Source organism: Pieris brassicae, chromosome 6 (assembly GCF_905147105.1).
Source record: "Pieris brassicae chromosome 6, ilPieBrab1.1, whole genome shotgun sequence".
Taxonomy (NCBI): Eukaryota; Metazoa; Arthropoda; class Insecta; order Lepidoptera; family Pieridae; genus Pieris; species Pieris brassicae.
Window position 1 is genome coordinate 17,876,399 of NC_059670.1, and position 18,759 is coordinate 17,895,157.

The 18,759-nt window shown below is 32.5% G+C and overlaps 1 protein-coding gene across 1 annotated transcript in view; it reads right to left on the reverse strand.

Annotated features, from left to right (window-relative positions):
• Positions 1-18,538, reverse strand: part of LOC123710822 (cholecystokinin receptor-like) — a 29,117-nt gene extending 10,579 nt beyond the window's left edge. Inside the window, exons 1-8 of the mRNA XM_045663064.1 lie at positions 18,320-18,538; positions 17,561-17,675; positions 11,221-11,421; positions 5,824-6,006; positions 4,584-4,681; positions 2,489-2,608; positions 2,162-2,233; positions 1,704-1,876 (exon numbers count right to left, since the gene is read on the reverse strand). Coding sequence (XP_045519020.1) covers positions 1,704-1,876; positions 2,162-2,233; positions 2,489-2,608; positions 4,584-4,681; positions 5,824-6,006; positions 11,221-11,421; positions 17,561-17,675; positions 18,320-18,517 — 1,160 coding nt within the window. The 5' untranslated portion in view covers positions 18,518-18,538. The remainder of the gene's footprint in view (positions 1-1,703; positions 1,877-2,161; positions 2,234-2,488; positions 2,609-4,583; positions 4,682-5,823; positions 6,007-11,220; positions 11,422-17,560; positions 17,676-18,319) is intronic.
• Between the last annotated feature and the right edge of the window lie 221 nt (positions 18,539-18,759).

An 18,759-nucleotide genomic window follows, 5' to 3' on the forward strand; every position in this document is an offset into this window, starting at 1 on the left:
CACGAAGCACTGGAGGCAATAGCTCTAACAAATAGAGTTACCTTACAGTGGATTAAGGGACACAGTGGCTCTCTCGGCAACGACGCAGCCGACGAGCTTGCGAGAAGAGGCTCTGGTATGATACCTGCTGGCCCGCATCCGCTTCTCCCCTTGCCCTTCTCGCTAGTTCGAACCTGGATTCGCCAGAGATCCACTGTACTCCAGAATCAACGATGGTCGCGAAGTGTAGATTGCAAACAGTCCAAAATAGCTCTGCCGGCTGTGAACCCGCAACTTACTAAGCGACTTCTAAACCTGAACAGAACCAATCTCAAAACAATCATAGGGACAATCACGGGCCATTGTCTCCTTAACAAACATCTTTTCGTCCTAGGCGCAACAGACAGCCCCTTGTGCAGAGGCTGTTTCAGCGCAGAGGAATCAGTCACCCACGTAGTCCTGGAATGCGAGGCTGTGGCTAATCAACGTACAAAAATCCTCGGAACAGTGAGGTCGCTCCGCGAAGCCTGTGAAGTGCCCGGGAGACTTCTGTGCTTCTGGAAGGAGTTGGGCTGGCTAAATTAGCCAGGGCTTCTACGCACAACGGACCGACTACGTGTCTAAGTGCGGAAACTGAGTCCACCTACCTAAACCTAAACCTAAACCTACATTGTTCTATTTATTTTTGAAACATTTTTAATACATTATTCTATTTATTTAAATGTGACTATAAAAGTGTTACTAGAATGTCTGTCTGTAATTTTAGATTTATCTTTACTTAGCTCTGTATCTCGGCCATATTCTTAATTCTTTGTTTATGTTACATTTGTAGGTGCTCATTTTCAAGATTTTGGTTTTCTTAACAAAGTTATTTAAACAGAATTTTTTATGTCTGTCTTTTATTTGTACCACTGTAAATCACTAAATTACAGAGGAGAGTGAAGTTTTAATTATTTTTTATTAGACGTAAAAATTTGGACTTCACTGGCGAGTTTCAGAGATTTCAGATAGCATTATCAGAAAACCATCTTATTCGGAATTATTAATCAGATGCGAAATCACATAAATACTTCACGAGTGATTTGCGAGCAGAATGTAGGCACGGCGCTGTGTTTTTAAAAAACATATCAGAATCACATCTTAACGTTTCTTAATTGAGTTAGAGTTAATTGAGTACCAAGTGCCTTGGTATTTAATTTCCTACTGAGAAAATGCTCAAGTTACATGACGTATGTTAGGTGAAACCACTCCAACTCTTCTATTGCTTCCTTCCCGAAATTCTAAACAGTTTATTTAAAAGTAGAATGTTAATTACTATTATGCGTTTTTATTGAAAGTTAATATATTAAGAGGGTGTATCGTGAAAAGATCCGCATCTTTTTTTTTTAAACATCGAATTATTGTTAAGATCTTATAATCTATAATATAATGTTTTTCTACAACAGGGGCCTGCCCTGATGTTAAGTGATACTGCCGCTGATAATAACACTAGCTATACTAATGTGATGCTGGGCTTTTAAGAATTGTTACACTCTTTATTTAAGGGACTCTTTTGATACTTTACTGAAGCGTTTGTTTGTTTTTCATCCAGTTCCTTCCATATCGATAATGGCTGTAGGCTCACCATTACGCCATATAAAATTTAACACCAATGAAATCGCACTCGTCTGCAAAAATGCATTTATAATATGCAACATCATACATTCATCCACATACTAGTTTACCTGAATATCTTACAAGTCTTAAAAAGACTGATGAAAGCCTGCCTGAACTTTCGATTCATAAAGCAGTAAGTAATGGGATTGCAGAAAGATGAGCAGTAGGCCAGCAGTTGCAGAAGAACGATGCCTTTCGACCCAATATATTGATATAATTCTTCAGGATAGAAAAGGTAAATCTGCGGGCAAAATATACAATATAACACTTGAATGCGTTATTGGTATCGATTCGATAACTCTCTAAACTAAAAACTATATAGACAACATTTAGACGGCAGATATTTTGAATTGATTTTGACGAGATGAAGTTTAAATTGTATCAACGCCTAAACTATGTTTTGGAGCTTTCCACAGAACATCAAAGATTTAATGAAATATGTCAAACAGCTACTGTTTTAATAAAATATTGTATCAAATAGTCAACGAAATGTTTAAAATCTAGGTCACTCTAAATAAGTACTTACGGTATTTATGACGTGGAGTGGCGTCCAACAGACAAAAAACTCAAGGATTATTACAAACAGCATTCGTATAACCTGTGAAAAGAGAAAAGGATAAGGGTAATCCACAGCCGACGACTTGACGTTAAGTATGACTCCTGTATATCAAAACCGTATTTGATACACAAATATATATATATACAACATCGTCTACATTGTTTGTATAGATGCCTAATATCACTTTTGGTCAATATTCATCATTTACTTAAAAACATATTATATACATTAATTATAAGCAAAAGTCATACCTATTGGATGTTTAACAGTACTTGGGCCTTCTTTAGAACTCACCTTACGTTTTGCCTCTATACTCTTGTCTATGTGTGTTGATCGCACAACGTGTCTAAACTCAAAGTCAGTTTGCAGACAACACACTGCTTTTTTCTCAGCATCAAGACGTTCTTCATTCTCCTAAAAAACCGTTTTGTATTAAATTACATTTACAACAAGGGTACTAGAAATCGTATATTACAAGAAATCATAATATGTTATTATTAAAATATATTCGAAGAGCTTATACATTTCAACCATGTAAATTGAATATTGACTGAACTAAACTTAAGCAAAAGGTTAATGACCTCTTTGTTTTACAAGAATATACCTATATATATATATAGCTTAGCTTATAGCTTTGAGAGTAGCAGTGAACCTGAACCAATCTGATTATTTAGAATCCAATATCAGTCTATTGACTTTTGTAGTAAAGATATGTGTGTCATCAATTAAGCGAATGTCACCAAGACACATCAATAAAGCGTTATAATCAGTGACTTCTCCATGGGATTTCGAAAGTAAGCTTTAATTGTTCAAACACGACAAATATATGTAAGAAATATACTGCGCCTCCAGTCATGATTTCTCATAAGAATTTGTGACATTTGGAACAAAAAAATTACGTTTGAAAATATGTTACACTCACCATGAGTTTAATAAATACAAAGATGAGTTTAACAAACATAAAAATATAATCTGTGATCAGTAAGGTCATAGGTTAAAAAAATACTTATATCTATAACACGAATATTCAAATTTTAAATACCAGTTCTAATTGCTGAGTTATACAAAGGATCGAAATTCAAAATTTATTAAAGTATTATTAAACAAGGACGTACCATGTCCTTATGACAACAATAATTTAATCAGAAATGTGTAATTACTTTTCTTTCAAACTTGAGTTTCTATAAATAACACTTATTGTTCAGAAGCTCCCGATTGTAGATGGAATTATTAAAATTTGGTCGTAGGGATTTCTTTAATTATCATTAATTAATATGTTTATTTGAATTTTACTCTAAATATTGTTCACAATACTGTTGTATTTAAGTTATTTGTTCACTGGAGGTTTTAATAGATTAACAAAAATTTTATATTTGTTAAATGTGATCTGTTATTGTGAAAGGGTAACTCGAAATGATTAAAAAAATATCAATTAAATAAGGGCAGTGCCATACTTAATGGATTGTAGAATTACGTTATACACATAATGTGATTCTAAATAAAGCAGTACTTCAAGTATAAAATAGCGAACGTTTTATATGCATTATGAAAACATCTCTTAAAACAATATTAGTTCCAAAATCTTCTGTGTACCACATTGACCAGACTATGAATAACAATACACATATGTTGCTAACCTAAAAGCTGGGTTGATAAAATTTTGTTTTAGATTAACAAAATAAATTATTGTGCTTATATTACAATAAGAAATCCGCGAAAATATTTATGTATTTACATCTCAAGAATATAGTTATTAGTAGCACTTTTCAAGATATAACATCATTAATATATACATGAAAAACTAATGACTCCTACCTTAATGTTATATTCGTGACGAAATTATGATACTATTGAGCCAAGCCGACAAGTCTAAACTCGAAGAAGTGCTTGTTTCCGCACAATATACTCGCTAGGCTTAAGGATCGCATATTTATCATTTGGTGTTATTTAATACACAATGGTCTTCATACAACGATATTTAAATTAACTTATAATAATATTTATGTGTATGAGTTTTATTGGTACTTATAGCCTCCCTTTTCCTTTCTCCTTAATATTTTTTAACCTTTTTAATATGAATATAATTATTTCGAGTAGTGTAGGTCTGGAGCCTTCAGCGTACAACTATCATCCATTAGGTCGTAGCTTCGATCCCCATCTGTGCACCAATGGACTTTCTTTCTATATGCGCTCTGAACATTCACTCGAACGGTGAAGGAAAACATCGTGAGGAAACCGGCTTACCTTAGACCCATACAGTCAACGGCGTTTGTCAGGTAAATAACAATAACCACCTACGTGCCAATTAGAATGACAAATGACCATGAAACAGATACAGAAATGTGTTTGCCCGACCTGAAAAGGTTGTAGCGCTACTGATTAATTTTACCTTAATTTTTTTGACGTTGCAGCCGTTTTTGCAACACAGTGTTGTGGAATTGCCGTTCAAAATTGGCGTAGATGATGGTAGGTGATCGTCTCTATGTACTGAAACAAAATATATCAATATTAAATCCAATTTATCTGTTGTCAGCCTCAATAGAGAACGGCTGCTAGCCGTTGCCGACGTCTGAAGACTATAATGGTTAGATTAGTTAGTCATTGGTGATCACGAACAATTACTCTATTGAGCTTACTATATGCAACCTTTTACCTATACAACCTAGAAAAAACGAAAACAAAACTATGAAAAGACCTGAAATGTATTTTTAATTAAATCAGACGTATTATTTTTTTAACTAAAAACTGTAACTTTAGCTTTGAAATATTGGTTTAGTAAAACTTTTTTAAGGTAACGGTATAAAGTTGATATATTTTATAATGTAAATATATACCTAATGTCAAAATATTCCATATAAAACTTCCAAATTCCAAAGTTTCTAGTATTAGTGTTATGTTAAAATTTATAAAGCGTTAAAATTATGCTATACGACCTAAAATTATCATACAAATTAAGCGATGTAAATATCTATTCGTATCAACATGAACTTGCATGAGTTCTAGTCAGGGTGCACACAGCCCGAGGGCCAAGAAGAGACATAGCTTACAGTATATTTACTGTCATATTTTAGTAGCTAATGGATTTAATAAAAAATAATATGAATTTCAAGGTTTTCAATAATTTACTTCACAACGACTAAGAAAAAAAAACATCTTGACATTTCGATATTCGTTGGCCAGATATTTAAGCTTGAAATATTGGAAGGATTTAATCAAGTAATTACATTCGTACATATGTGTCATAACGTACATTTTTCATTGCAGCACCTACCTAAAACTATATAATTATACTCCTTTAAACACGAATTAAAGGGTTATAATATTTAACTATATAGTGAATTTAAGAAATTTTGTACAAATAATATTTCACCAAACATAATCTTCATCGAATATGAGTAACAACAAGTATATAAACATAAGTAAAATAACAACATGATGGGCTTTATAGTGATTCAACGAAAGTCCTATGTTTTTTTCGTCAAATTGTATTTACTATAAGATAAAAAGAGACAGAACCGTGCTTTTGTTTAAATAAGATATTAGTTTCATGAAAAAGTAGGCAAATAAATAAACTACTGAAAATCCTTCTGCCAACTAGCGAAATTTCCTAAAATTAATAAAGTACTTACAATATTTTTGCCAATTGTAGTTATGCTGTATCTCGTGTTGCAGTCCTCGCCATAACTTGGTTACGATGAGGGAGTAGGCAACTGACATTACGAAGAATGGGATGAGAAGCAGTGCTGCATCTAATCCCAGGTTGAATGCTCTCTCCAATTCCAAACTTGCCCAAACTTCACGACATTTGTAAGCTATAAAACAAAGAGTTTTTAGTAATTCTATATAATATTCTATGTTTATAATATCAATTACACTAATGGCTCTCTATCTATTAGTACTATCACCGTATTAACGATTAAAAATCATAAAAAAATACCAAGCCGTATAGATTATTTCAGTAGATTGCCTTAACATATTCATTTAAGGATTGCCATAACATTTTGATATGAAATTTAATATATTTATTCCGTTATTATTTCAAAGTAAATTTAAACGATCTGTAGACGCTTGTAAAATAGTTTGTAACCTACAATTTCATAATTTACAATATTAGATAAATTTTATTGAAATTATTTCGATTTACATTCATACATAAATGTTTTTGCTTATTTAAGATTTTTTAAATAGATAGAATAGAATAGAAATAAGAAAAGTTCAAATATTCAATGACACACACATTAGTAATTGTAAACAATTAATAATAAATGGTAAAGATCTTAACTAAAACATTTTCTATCTGAACACCGACAAATTGATAGTCTCATGAAACTATCTAGAACATAAAATCTAACGAGAAACGGAATTTTGAACTAACATAACACAGTCATGAGTAGATATCTGACTCTTATATGTACCTAATCAGTCTTCGACCCCAAAGACTCAGGAATTATTCCTGCTAACAGGATCGCTGTTTTGAAAAATTCCTTTCCGTATAATCGGGTTTGGGTGACATACGACGCTGGGTGAAGTAATAGAAATTTATTGCATATTATGCTAATGTTTTTGCACTTTGCACACGTATGACCACAATTTATACTGTGAGTGTGTGAAATACAGGTGGACATTACTTTTTACTAGCTCGGTGTGTAATCTTGGTGATTAAATAGCTAAATGCACATTTTAATCCCTAGAGTTTAAAAATGTTTTAATCTCTGTTTACAGGGACCATCTAGCAATTTTTAAATGTGTTATAACTTTAAGTTTTTACATTTGAAATACCTCCATTTAATAACACGTGATTATAAATTGAGTAAACTACAATTCGTAAGTAAGTTACTTAATTCGTCATTGGTATTACTCAAATATATTTATTTCTGTGTTCGCTCTTGTTTTATCTTTATTTAATATCACCTAACCTTTTTTTGTTTTTGACACCTAACAGTGGCAAAATAAATTATGCAGGTATATTTTTACATTTTCCTGCGCAGTCTGATTTGAAATTTCATGGAATCTTTTTTTTTATTGAATAATTACGTATTAAATATTCTTACTAATATTATAAATGCGAAGTCTTAAGTTTAGTTTATGGAAATGGTTTTTTATTTTCTCCTGATAATTATAATATAACATCGACGCTGGCGCTAAGAAGCTTAGTGTTTTCTTCTTATTTGAGCGGGGGCGACTGAAACAAACGTAACGAAGTTCGAGTGAGATAATATTCGTTTCCCGGAGCAAAATAAAGTTAACGCCAAATGCTTATTATTTAAATTATCCGTAAAATATACAATATTTAATCAAATTGCTAGTAAAAGCTCTCGCCCAAACTAATGTGCTGTAATTCAATCTACATAACCCTCGCCAGGATTGAGTAAATTTATTAAAACGAAATTAGACAAAAGTTAGAAGGGACTTTGTGTTTTTTTTTGTATCAAGGAATTTATATAATTTATTGTGTTTTAATTAGAGTCCATTTGATTGATTGATATTGATAAATATATGATTGATTGAAACTATAGTATATCATATATTTATCACACATTCATTGTTTTTAATTCAAACATCATATATATATATATATATATATATATATATATATATATATATATTACATATGAAATTGGCGTTTTGTATGGGAGGAACAAAAAGTCGAATATTTTTAAATATAATATATTTAATTAATCAAAGTATGAACCATTGTTTTCTATGCACTTTTGCCCTCTCATAGGTAGTTCATTGATCCCTTTACTAAAAAACAGTCTGACGGGAATCAATAAAATCTGTGAAGGCGATTTGGACTGCCCCATCAGAGTTAAATTTTTTCCCTTGCAAGAAGTTGTCCAAATTTCGAAAAAAATGGTAATCTGTTGGAGCAAGGTCCGGGGAGTACGGAGGATGTCTTAGACATTCCAATTGAAGCTCTTCTAATTTGGTAGCCGTCTGTCATGCAGTGTGTGGTCTAGCGTTGTCGTGAAGTAGCAGTGGCGTGGAGCGATTGACCAGCCTAGGTTGTTTAGCCGCTAGCTTTTCCATCATGGTTTGCAATTGCTGACAATAGACATCAGCCGTAATAGTCTGGCCAGATTTGAGAAAACTACAATGAACAATACCGGCACTAGTCCACCAAACGCTTACGAGTAACTTTTTTGAGGTTAATTTTCGCTTGGGGCAGGATTTGGCTGGCTGGCCAGGATCCAACCATTGCGCTGAGCGCTTCTGATTATCGTAAAGAATCCATTTTTCATCACAGGTAATGATTGGGTTTAAAATGCCTTCATTATTGTGCCGGTTGTAATAAGTAATGTAACGCAGCAGTCGACGCGCCTTTGCCGGTTTGCTTCAGTCAATTCGTGAAGTACCCACCTTTCAAGCTTTTTAATCTTCCCAATTTGCTTCAAGTGAATTAAAACAGTTTTATCACTAACACCGCAGCCTGCAGCTAATTCGGGCGTGGTTTGCGATGGATCCGCTTCCACAATAGCCTTCAATACTTCATTATCAACTTGGATCTCAGGCTGTCCACGGGGCTTGTTCTGCACGTCGAGATTTCCAGAACGAAGACGTTGGAACCAAAAACGAACTGTGTTTTATTTGCAACATGACCGCCATACACATAATTCATACAGCCCTTCGAGTCGTTTACGCAGCACTAGTGCCACGGCAGAACTCGTAGTCGTAAATAATGAAATACTTTAAGTTTTCTATTTTGTAAAATGAGTGACGCAAACAGAAAAAAAAAACAAATGAATGACGTTCATCGAAGCACAAATACATGAGTAAATAGCTGTACAAATTTGAATTTGGAATTCCTTACCAAAGATGAGAACATCGTGATTAAAGTGGCCAGTACGAAATACCCCAATTTCATATGTAAGGACCTAATATATATTTTGGTTATTGCCCACTCCTGATGACCCAGGAACATTAATATTAATAGTTAAATAAATATTTATAAGAGAGTTCTTTTTAATGTGGAAATTCATAACTGAACCTACGAGTTATGTATCTTTTTTAATACAAAACCTCTCCGCGAAGTGTATAACTCGTAAAAGTGTTGACATTTTAGCATCGTCTAGAGTTTTAAGAGCTCAAAGTAATATTAGATTAAGAAGCTTATAACCGGTGTGTATAACCGGTGAAAATTAATTATTCTCTTTGAGTGTCAGATGTTCATTCTCAGAATCCGCCTCCAGGAGGTACAATAATTAGTAGAATCTTACCTGCGTGTTTGGTTACAAACGAACGCTACTGTGTGTAATAATAATAATACTCACACTACGAAATTCCACATGCACAATGATTATTGTTCCGGAACCATTTAACAACAGCAACACTAATTTATAGAATAAGCTGTTTATGGTGACATTTTCGTTTTTGAAGTAAAATGTATTTAATTAAAAAAAATATCAAAGTTTCTTCAGTGGCACAAATGATAAACAAACTGATTAATCAGACCAAACGACAATCTATAATTTAACGTTATGATAAAAATCGATATGGAATCCATAATTTCACGCTCTTGGCCCTAAGGGTCTTTACAGCTCAGCTTAGGCTATTATGGCGCGCGTAGCTAAATCTACTAAATAATAAACCTCAAAATCACAAACTATGAATTGAAAAATTATGTTATACTGTCAAGCATAAGGCGATGAAGTATTTACGAATGGAGAATGATTAAATCGTATGTGTAACTTTTAGTAAATCTTCTGTAAATTTCGCCAATACATTTAGTGTAATGAAAATTGTATTGTCTTGGGATCTCGTTTGGATTTTCGTTTGCTTAGTGACTTGGTTCGCCTTGTTCTGTGGAGAGTCGTCTTTTGTCTTTTCAAATCAAGGCCACTTTAAAAAACACCTTTTACCTATTTACCAAATTACGCATCTTAAATTCGCTGTTTTCTGATTGAGAATTAAAATATCGAAATGTCTTTTTTTATTGTCTTTTGTTAACACAGCTTTTAAACATTTTTTTAAGGATTGAAGCCAATAATATCCAAACTAAAACCACAAGACAAACAATCCGTGAAAAAAGAGGACACCGTGAGTCATTTATGCAAAAACCCGTCATCTTTTAGTCGATATCAACTCCGGGGGAATATATACAGATAATATAACTTTCTCTACAGCTGTGGCAAAAGACAAAAGGTGTTGAATGTCAAAAAGTATTTGACATTCAACACCTTTTGTCTTCAGTCACCGTGACCACGCACGCTGTAAAGCACGTGAAACGTCGGAAAAATTTAAAATTATGTAAAATAATTAGTAATACACATAGCTTCAATCCGCTAAAAAAGTGTTTTCTTTAAATGTCTTTTTTAGAAATTTAATATATTTTATAGTTGAACATAACTTTATGATTTCAAGATTTAAATAAACATAACCAAAGGTATCAACAAACGGAATGTTAGTATATTCCTTGACCTCCAATTAAATAATAAAGACAGAACAAAAACGAAAGTTGGTTTGCTAAATGCATAATATCAAAGTCTGAATATTTTTTCTCGGACATTTTCAGTAAAAACCAAAAAAGACAAAATTTTGGCTAAAATATGTGGAAATATACTGAAAACTGGATAAAAATAAACTGAATACAAATGTAGAAGACATGTTGTGAAAAGCTGTTTAAAGAACGCGTTTGTTTTGATCAGTATGTAATTATCTTTTTAAACAAACAATTTATAACAATGATTTACACTGATTATTTATGACCTTATTTTTGTACACAAGCAAATAAATACACAAGCAAGCAATAAATACATATATTTAGTCGGTCTAATCTTGAAAATATAACGTTAAACGTCACTCGTTCAAATTATTCGTTCGTTCGCTGTTCTTTATGTTATACATAACGATAGGCTTAAATTTATTTAGTCTGGATTATTTGCCATATTAGTTTACTTCTTGTGCAATATAAGACATTGAGAGTAACAATATTAGATATCATTGCGATAATTTCATTAAAATGTAAGCGTACAAACATGAGGGACCTGTTTTTACGCTTTCAGTAATATATATTTTCTAGAACATACCATTTCCTTTCATTGGTTGCAGCGTGGATACTATCAGTATCGGTGAATTTAATCCAAGTGACAATATCCACACAGTTGCGATCATTTTGTACGCGTGGCACTGTGTCTGCCACTTCCGGGATTTCAGCGGTCTGCAGATGGCAAAATATCTCTCAAGGGATATGGCTACAAGAGTCCACACGTCAACTGATACTGAGACAGCTGAAAAACAAACAAATATTTACATGGAATTCTTCAAACCGTTTGAAAGTTCACATGTGAAGTTTATTTTTTATTTTAAATCAAAGGGATGCTGGTATCGCAATCCTCGGGTTTTTATAGCTTTACCGCAATCAAGCCCTTCTACCACGACATTAATAAATTTGAGAGCTTTCAATCAAATCTTTGAAATATTCGAAGGAAGAATCGATATTTGCAAACAATTAATGACGTGTGTATTGTCAAACTCATAGTATTGTCGGTAATGCGACTCACATGAAAATAATGCTAATTTCATGATTCGAATATCAAACAGCGCACGTCCTTATTCCAGATGTAGGGGAATTACGCGTACAATAACTTTATCGACAAAGTCAAGAAATATATCGTTTTATTCATCGAGTTCATTGTTTCTAGTTTAATCATTTACATGGTTTCCTCGTACAAAAGCTGGAATAACAATTTTCTATATAGGCTGGATACTTTATATATTCGTATTTTGGGTACCCGGTTTCGACCGTGCTTTATGTTACTTATGTGCATAGAAATCTAGTGCATTTGAATCGCATGCGTTTTACGGAACTACATCGGGCCTGCTACCCCACCTGACACCGTTTTACCGACAAATTTAAAGCCGTAGCCTGATTACGAGTATTATAAATAACATAAAACATTTATAATACTCGCAATCAAGCGTTAATTAAAATAATTATTAACTCAGTTAAAAGTATTTAACAATGGCTAAAACTAATTCTAGCAAAAAAATAGAAATGAATATTTACTCTACATAAAACAGAAAAAATCCCACTACTAATAGTGACTTAATGAACAATCCTATCGCATATAAAAGAGTAAACGCAATTTAATAGGTGTATCTAATTTAACTGAACGATATTAAATGCCATTAGTAATTTTTCTGCTAGCTGTACCTATATAAAAGTCTATAAAATGTTATGGTACGAGTAGTTCTTATTAAAGCTATTTGTTAAGATAATAAATTACAAATATTTGAAGAAATCTCTCCTTTCTTGTAAGTCACATTTTCACCGATAAATAGTAAATGTTTGCGTTTAAAATTATTGATAAAACAAACGAAGAAATATCAGCTCGAAATCACGGGTCAAGGGTAACCTATAGATACCTTATAAAATGAAAAAGAAAATTTGATTGATATCAAGATTGAAGTCAGAAATAACAATAGGGATAAAACCCTGATCTTATTGAATTCAAGAACTTTTAAATCAAATAAAAGCCCTTAAGTCTCTTTGAAGGTTCGATTCTATTGGAAAATTAGGCAGAAAGATATCTGGTCACGCTCCGGACCATTTCCATAAGGAAAACTGATATTATTCTCATTAGTCGTGTAATGATGTCTTTGACGTACCACGTTATATCTCAAGGAGCGGCAAAAGTTTGATAAAATGATCGTCTCTTATAAGCTTTTGGACGGAGAAGAGACGAAAAATAACTCGGGCATTTTAATGATATACGTAACCATAACTGAGTCCTTGTTTCTGACGACTTGAACAAATAATAGCTTAGAAAATGAAAAATGATGTTCCTCAGCCTCATTCATGGCTAAGCTATTCTCAAATCATTTGTCAAAAAGTCGTTCTAAATCCGGCTATACCAACGGCGAAAGTATAGTGACCAAAACCTACGTCTGTTAGGCTTAGAATGCCCATCAACCTAGCCCGCGGAAAATGATCGAAGAAATATGAGAAAAATTGAATTAGTACCAGTGGGTGATGGAGTTGTCACGTTTCGACACCGAATTCTTTTGCATTAGAAATAAATAAAGCAGATTATGAGTATTCGCACTGAAAGGGAAACTATTTATCTATGAACTGTATTAAATAAATAAAATATTTATTTTATACTTTTGTATATAACTTCTTTCAACATTAGAATCCTACATACAAAAATATTGTAGTAATATGGGCAAAACGTACCCATATTTATTTAATTTCATTACAATAACTTAAACTGGTTGGTATTACTAGTATTGGTATTTCTTAAAACCCTTTTAGGGAATGGGAATTCCAAATATATTTCCCTATTGGATGCTCATGCCATTCCATACATATATAACTGTAAACAACTCTTAGTTGAACATGTTGAAGAAAACATAAAATACTCACATTTAAAAAATAATTTGCGCGAAACTCGTAATACAACTTTAGTCATTGCCTAAATTTATGTAGAAAGATATGGGAACTTGTTCCAGAGTAAAAACTTTTCATAAGATTGTTTCTTCAATATTTCATTGTTATTAAATATTCGTGTTCCCATACTTATTTCAAGCTACTTTTAATATCATTGTTGCATTTCGACTTCAATACCTGACTCAGCTGCTCAACTGAATACAAAAGATAGAAGAAGTACCATCACATTGGTCCAATATGTACTCAACAAAAATGGCGACCCTTTAAATATAATTAAGGTAAGGAAATTACAGACCCGTATCATATTATCAAGGATGTACAAGTTTTTTTCTGTAATATTAACATAACACGCGTCATTGTCAATTCACAATAGAACAAGCTGCCCTTGACATACACGCTAATGAACCAAACCATTAACAATCAGGCTATCTAAACCGATCTAAATTTAGCGGGAATGGAGCAAAAATATATTTTTGTCTCTAGCGCTAGCATTATTTGTGGCCGTTTTCGAAATGATAATAATTCATAAGGCATTAACGGTCGACATTTTAGACATCAGTAACTATTATTCCAGGAATTCCTAAACAATTAAAAACAATAGATACGTCACATAACAAAGCGGGTTCTAATATTAGTTTTCAAATTACGACAAAGACATAGGTAAGTAACAGTCATAAGCCAAACATGTAATCAATAAAAATAGTAATGAGGCAGGTGTGGATGTGGGTAGGTACTGGGTAAACAAAAGGAAACTGTAGCATAGAATTAAAATAGACTATTGCTATATACTAGCATTCTTCCATGCCCGGTCTACGAGTCAAAACTGTCTAGTACCCAGAACAATGGAGCAATGTCCGCATCGAAGCATCGAAAAGAATCACAAAATGCGACCGGCTCCGGTCAAAAACTAAATATTACCGTATACATTTCAAGGATCGTCAGGATAGGATAGGATAGGCAAGGATCTGTCATTGCGGAGGGTTTATTGCCAGTTCTTCTCTTCCGTTCTATGCCCTTGATTTGACAACTGGCAGTAAATGTAGAATTAGAAGCATTTAATGTATATTTCTTTTTTTTTTGACGTTCATAAGTGTACATTGTGTTACCTATATGAAAAAATGATTTTTGACTTTGACTTTTGATACCATGTGATTTTACATATACCTATAGGATATATGTAAAGTGTATCTAATCGCGCACAATATACTGTACTTGAGGCATGGCGGCGGTGGCTTCCCTTTCTTTTATTTATTGATTACGTGGTTAAATCGAATACAGTGTTTGTATGATACATACTTTATATTATACGACTAACATTTATATTTTACAAATAGGAAATATATATATATATATATATATAAGCATATTTACTAAAAACAAATTTATAGAGGATACTGTTCTCTGAATGATGTTGAAGCAAATACGCACTCAAAGGAAATATATACTCCAAAAATAAATGCATGTATAAAAGTCGTATTTGCACAACGAGAGTTATTAGCAATTCCGAGATTATATAGGTTTATTGCGTAAAAACACAGAGCAGATGTACAATCATATGAATAAAGCAAATGTTTTATACTATATTTTTATCTCCATATACTAATAATTGCAAAAATATCATTATTATTGCGTTACCAAAATTAGCGCAAAGAAATCAAAATCAAAAGTTTTTATTTAAAATAGGCCTTTGCAGGCTCTTATGAAACGTCTAGTTGCACGGTTCCAAAAAGTGGGTCTCATGGAGAAGAACCGGCAAGAAACTCCATGGACACTCTTTTCAACAATGGTTTAGCTTACAAAGACTCGGTTACAATAGTAATAATCGGCTGAGAAGTTTATATAATGCAAGGTATACAGAGATTCTATACAATGCAAAAGAAAATTGAGTTTTTACTATTAGTGTAAAATGAGATACACACACTTGCACAGCGCAAGTTGCCAGGGAAGCCGCACATGCAGAGATGAATTAGCGCCATACATCTTTATCGTCAACATAGTCTTGGATTTTATAATACGCCTTTTTAATTAGGATTCCTTTGATGACGTTTTTGAACTTTTTTGTCGTAAGATCAGTTACACACTTCGGTAGCCTGTTGTAGAATCTGACACGATTCCCAAGAAAGAAGTGTTAATAACCATTAATAATAACCGCCGGTGATGTTGGGCAAACCATAGTCACCGTCACGATCAAATAAAAAAAAAATAGCAGATGCAAATTAAAAGAAACATCTACCAAAATAACCTTAATTGTAGTATGTATGTATGTATAAAATTGTAGTACCTATATTATGTGCATTGGATTCAAACAAAAGAAAAAACATACATATTGGATTTTCTTTTTAAGTCTGTACTCTAAATCCTTACACTAATATTTAAACCGACTCATTTAACAAAGAAGCGGACATATGTTTTTTGTATTGCTTGTAAATATGTTACCAAATTTTAGCGCTTTTTGAGTAACACGCTCTTAAGGCCCTATCCCAGCACCAATTTCTGTGTCAATGTCTCGGGGTGGACTGCGGTACGCAATGGAGAGCTGGAGCACTGAGGCGCTCAGGGCGTAATAACAATTGATAATGCAAAACATTAAATTAATATAATTTTATCAATTTATTTTCTGAAATGGATTACTTGACTTGCGATAAAATATATCGTGTAAATTTCAAAATCATGTTCTATATACATTTTCGTCATAAAATGAATTCAAAGTGCCAAAAATTGGCTATGTTTAGATTTTTTTTTCTATCCAGCGAAGTTACTTAAATCGTGTATCGATCTTTCAAAATGGATATATAAACTACTCAACGCCACCATATATTTTTTCCTTTCGCGATACTTCAAGAATGCTTATTTCCCGAGTTAATATTAGGCAGATCGGCCCTTATACTCCATATTTGCCAACCCATTATCACGCGATGAGGTGTGACCTTTTATAGAATATAAAACCAGGAAGCTCTTACGTACTCATTTGAATATTGTTTCGAGATTTTTGTTTTAGATAAAATTTAGTCATACACATTTTATCATGAAATATTTGGGATTTCCTTAAAAACTGAAAACTCACTTTGACTGAATGTTTTGTTTGTAAGGGTTTCACCGTTCATGTCAGGATTTGATATAATGAATTTTAATTTATAAATTTACGCCTGATTTGGATTTTATAACGCATTCAAAACGCACAATTTGGTTTAGAAATTTTAAAGATCATAGCCTGGATTATAGTACATTTCGAAATTAGTATAATCGGAGTATTATCAGCTAAAGGCCCTAAAGAAATTTTAACTTAATGTGGACCGTAAATGACTTAATTATAGAGTCTCACTCTAACGGGTTTGGATAAAAGCGATTCTTCTTAACTCAGATTTTCACTCTCACTATATGACTAAAATCTGGTCAGTTCTCTAATAATATTACGGAGCAAGGAATAAAAATTCCAAGCATACTAGGGAACGTTATTGTGAATTTAATCGGTTTTACGATCACTTTCAGCATTTTTATTACTAGTGGCTAGGTTACGATGTACACAATATAAATATTCGTAATGATAAATCTTTACGATGGTTATTCAATCATACCATATATAAGACTTAGAAGCCATTACCCGGAGAATTTTAAATCAGTTTATTCTTTAAATCAGTTTTTTGTAAATAATTAAATAAAATTAAAACGATTTTTTTTCGGACGATGCACGACAGAAAGTTTTTTTAAAGCTCTTTTCCCACACACTGCCCACTTAATGAAACCCAGCTTTTCAGATATTTCTAAATCGTTACGATGAAGTGCCTTTCAAGAGAAGAGCACACATGTGCAATCTTAAAGGTTGGCGACACAAATGCAAACCACTCGATGATTATTAAATAATAAATATAATTCGTAAAGTTTATACTTTCATAAGTGATTCAAGGGTGAGCCACAATTTATTAATTACATTCATAGTTAGATTAATGGCTAAAAGTAAGTATAGATAAATGTCTTACCTTGCAAAAATGGTATTAATTTGCATAGTGTAGCTCCAAATAAAAATCTTCTGTAAATCTGTCCAACCAGAGTAAAAGGTAGGCAGAATACTCCCAGTAAGAAATCTGATATGGCCTAAAAACAAAACACTATTTATTTATTTTTTATATCAAGGCATATCTAATTGCCGATTGATATACAATCGTGTACGAAACATTCTAAAAGTTATATTATATATGTTTCTAACAATGTAGGAACAATGGCTGTGAAGAATCAAAACTATCAATCAAGGAGAATATTTTTTTATTTGTAAATAATAGAACTTAGAAGATAAATTAGATGTTTTTTTGAAGTAAATGGCACATTTGATTGGATAGTAACCGATTTGATTGATTGTTTTAGTTAAAGTATTTCAATTAATCATGATTTGTTTAATTTCCGTAACTGTATCTGGAATAAAAATTACTACTTTAACATTTAGGAGGTTTTTCTATAGGTTGTAAGGCATTCCTCGTACAGAAAAGTACAGCTCAAATTGTATTTTTTTAAAAGTTACATGTAATTTAATTTTTGTTGATTTTATTATGCAATTCCCTTAGTATTCCTTCTTTAGCTTTTTTCTTAACTGGGGTTGCCTGAAAGAAATCGCTTGTGAAAAGCGCCTGCATTTCATTTCTAATAATGTATGTTTTTTTTATTTACAATATAAGGAAGTTGAAATAAATAACTTAATAATAAATGAATAAAGCACTTAATTTAAAAGTAAACAAAATTCTCACCAGGTTTAATAGGTATACATTAGTGACAGTCCTCATTCTCCTATTACTAGCCAGTGTTGCTATCACGAGACAGTTGCCGGATATCGACAAGAGGAAAATAAGGAAATAGGGTGGCAACACAAAACGCCATTCGTAGGCATTGGATACGGTTTTGTTCATAGACACTGTGCTGATGGTACTCGACAAAGTCTCTTGCATAACAAGGGAGCTAATATTGAATAGAAGGGTTTCATTTGTATCCATTGCGAATCTGAAACAACGGTACTATATTAGTGTTTTTTTCGACTAATATCATCTTTGGGACAATACGATATACAAGTTTTTGTGGATAAACGTCAACACTTTGAAACCACCTTTACAACCAACATGTATCGTTACAAATTTCAGTATTTGACTACAATGCTAGAATTATTTCTCATTGTATGAGAATTTACAATATT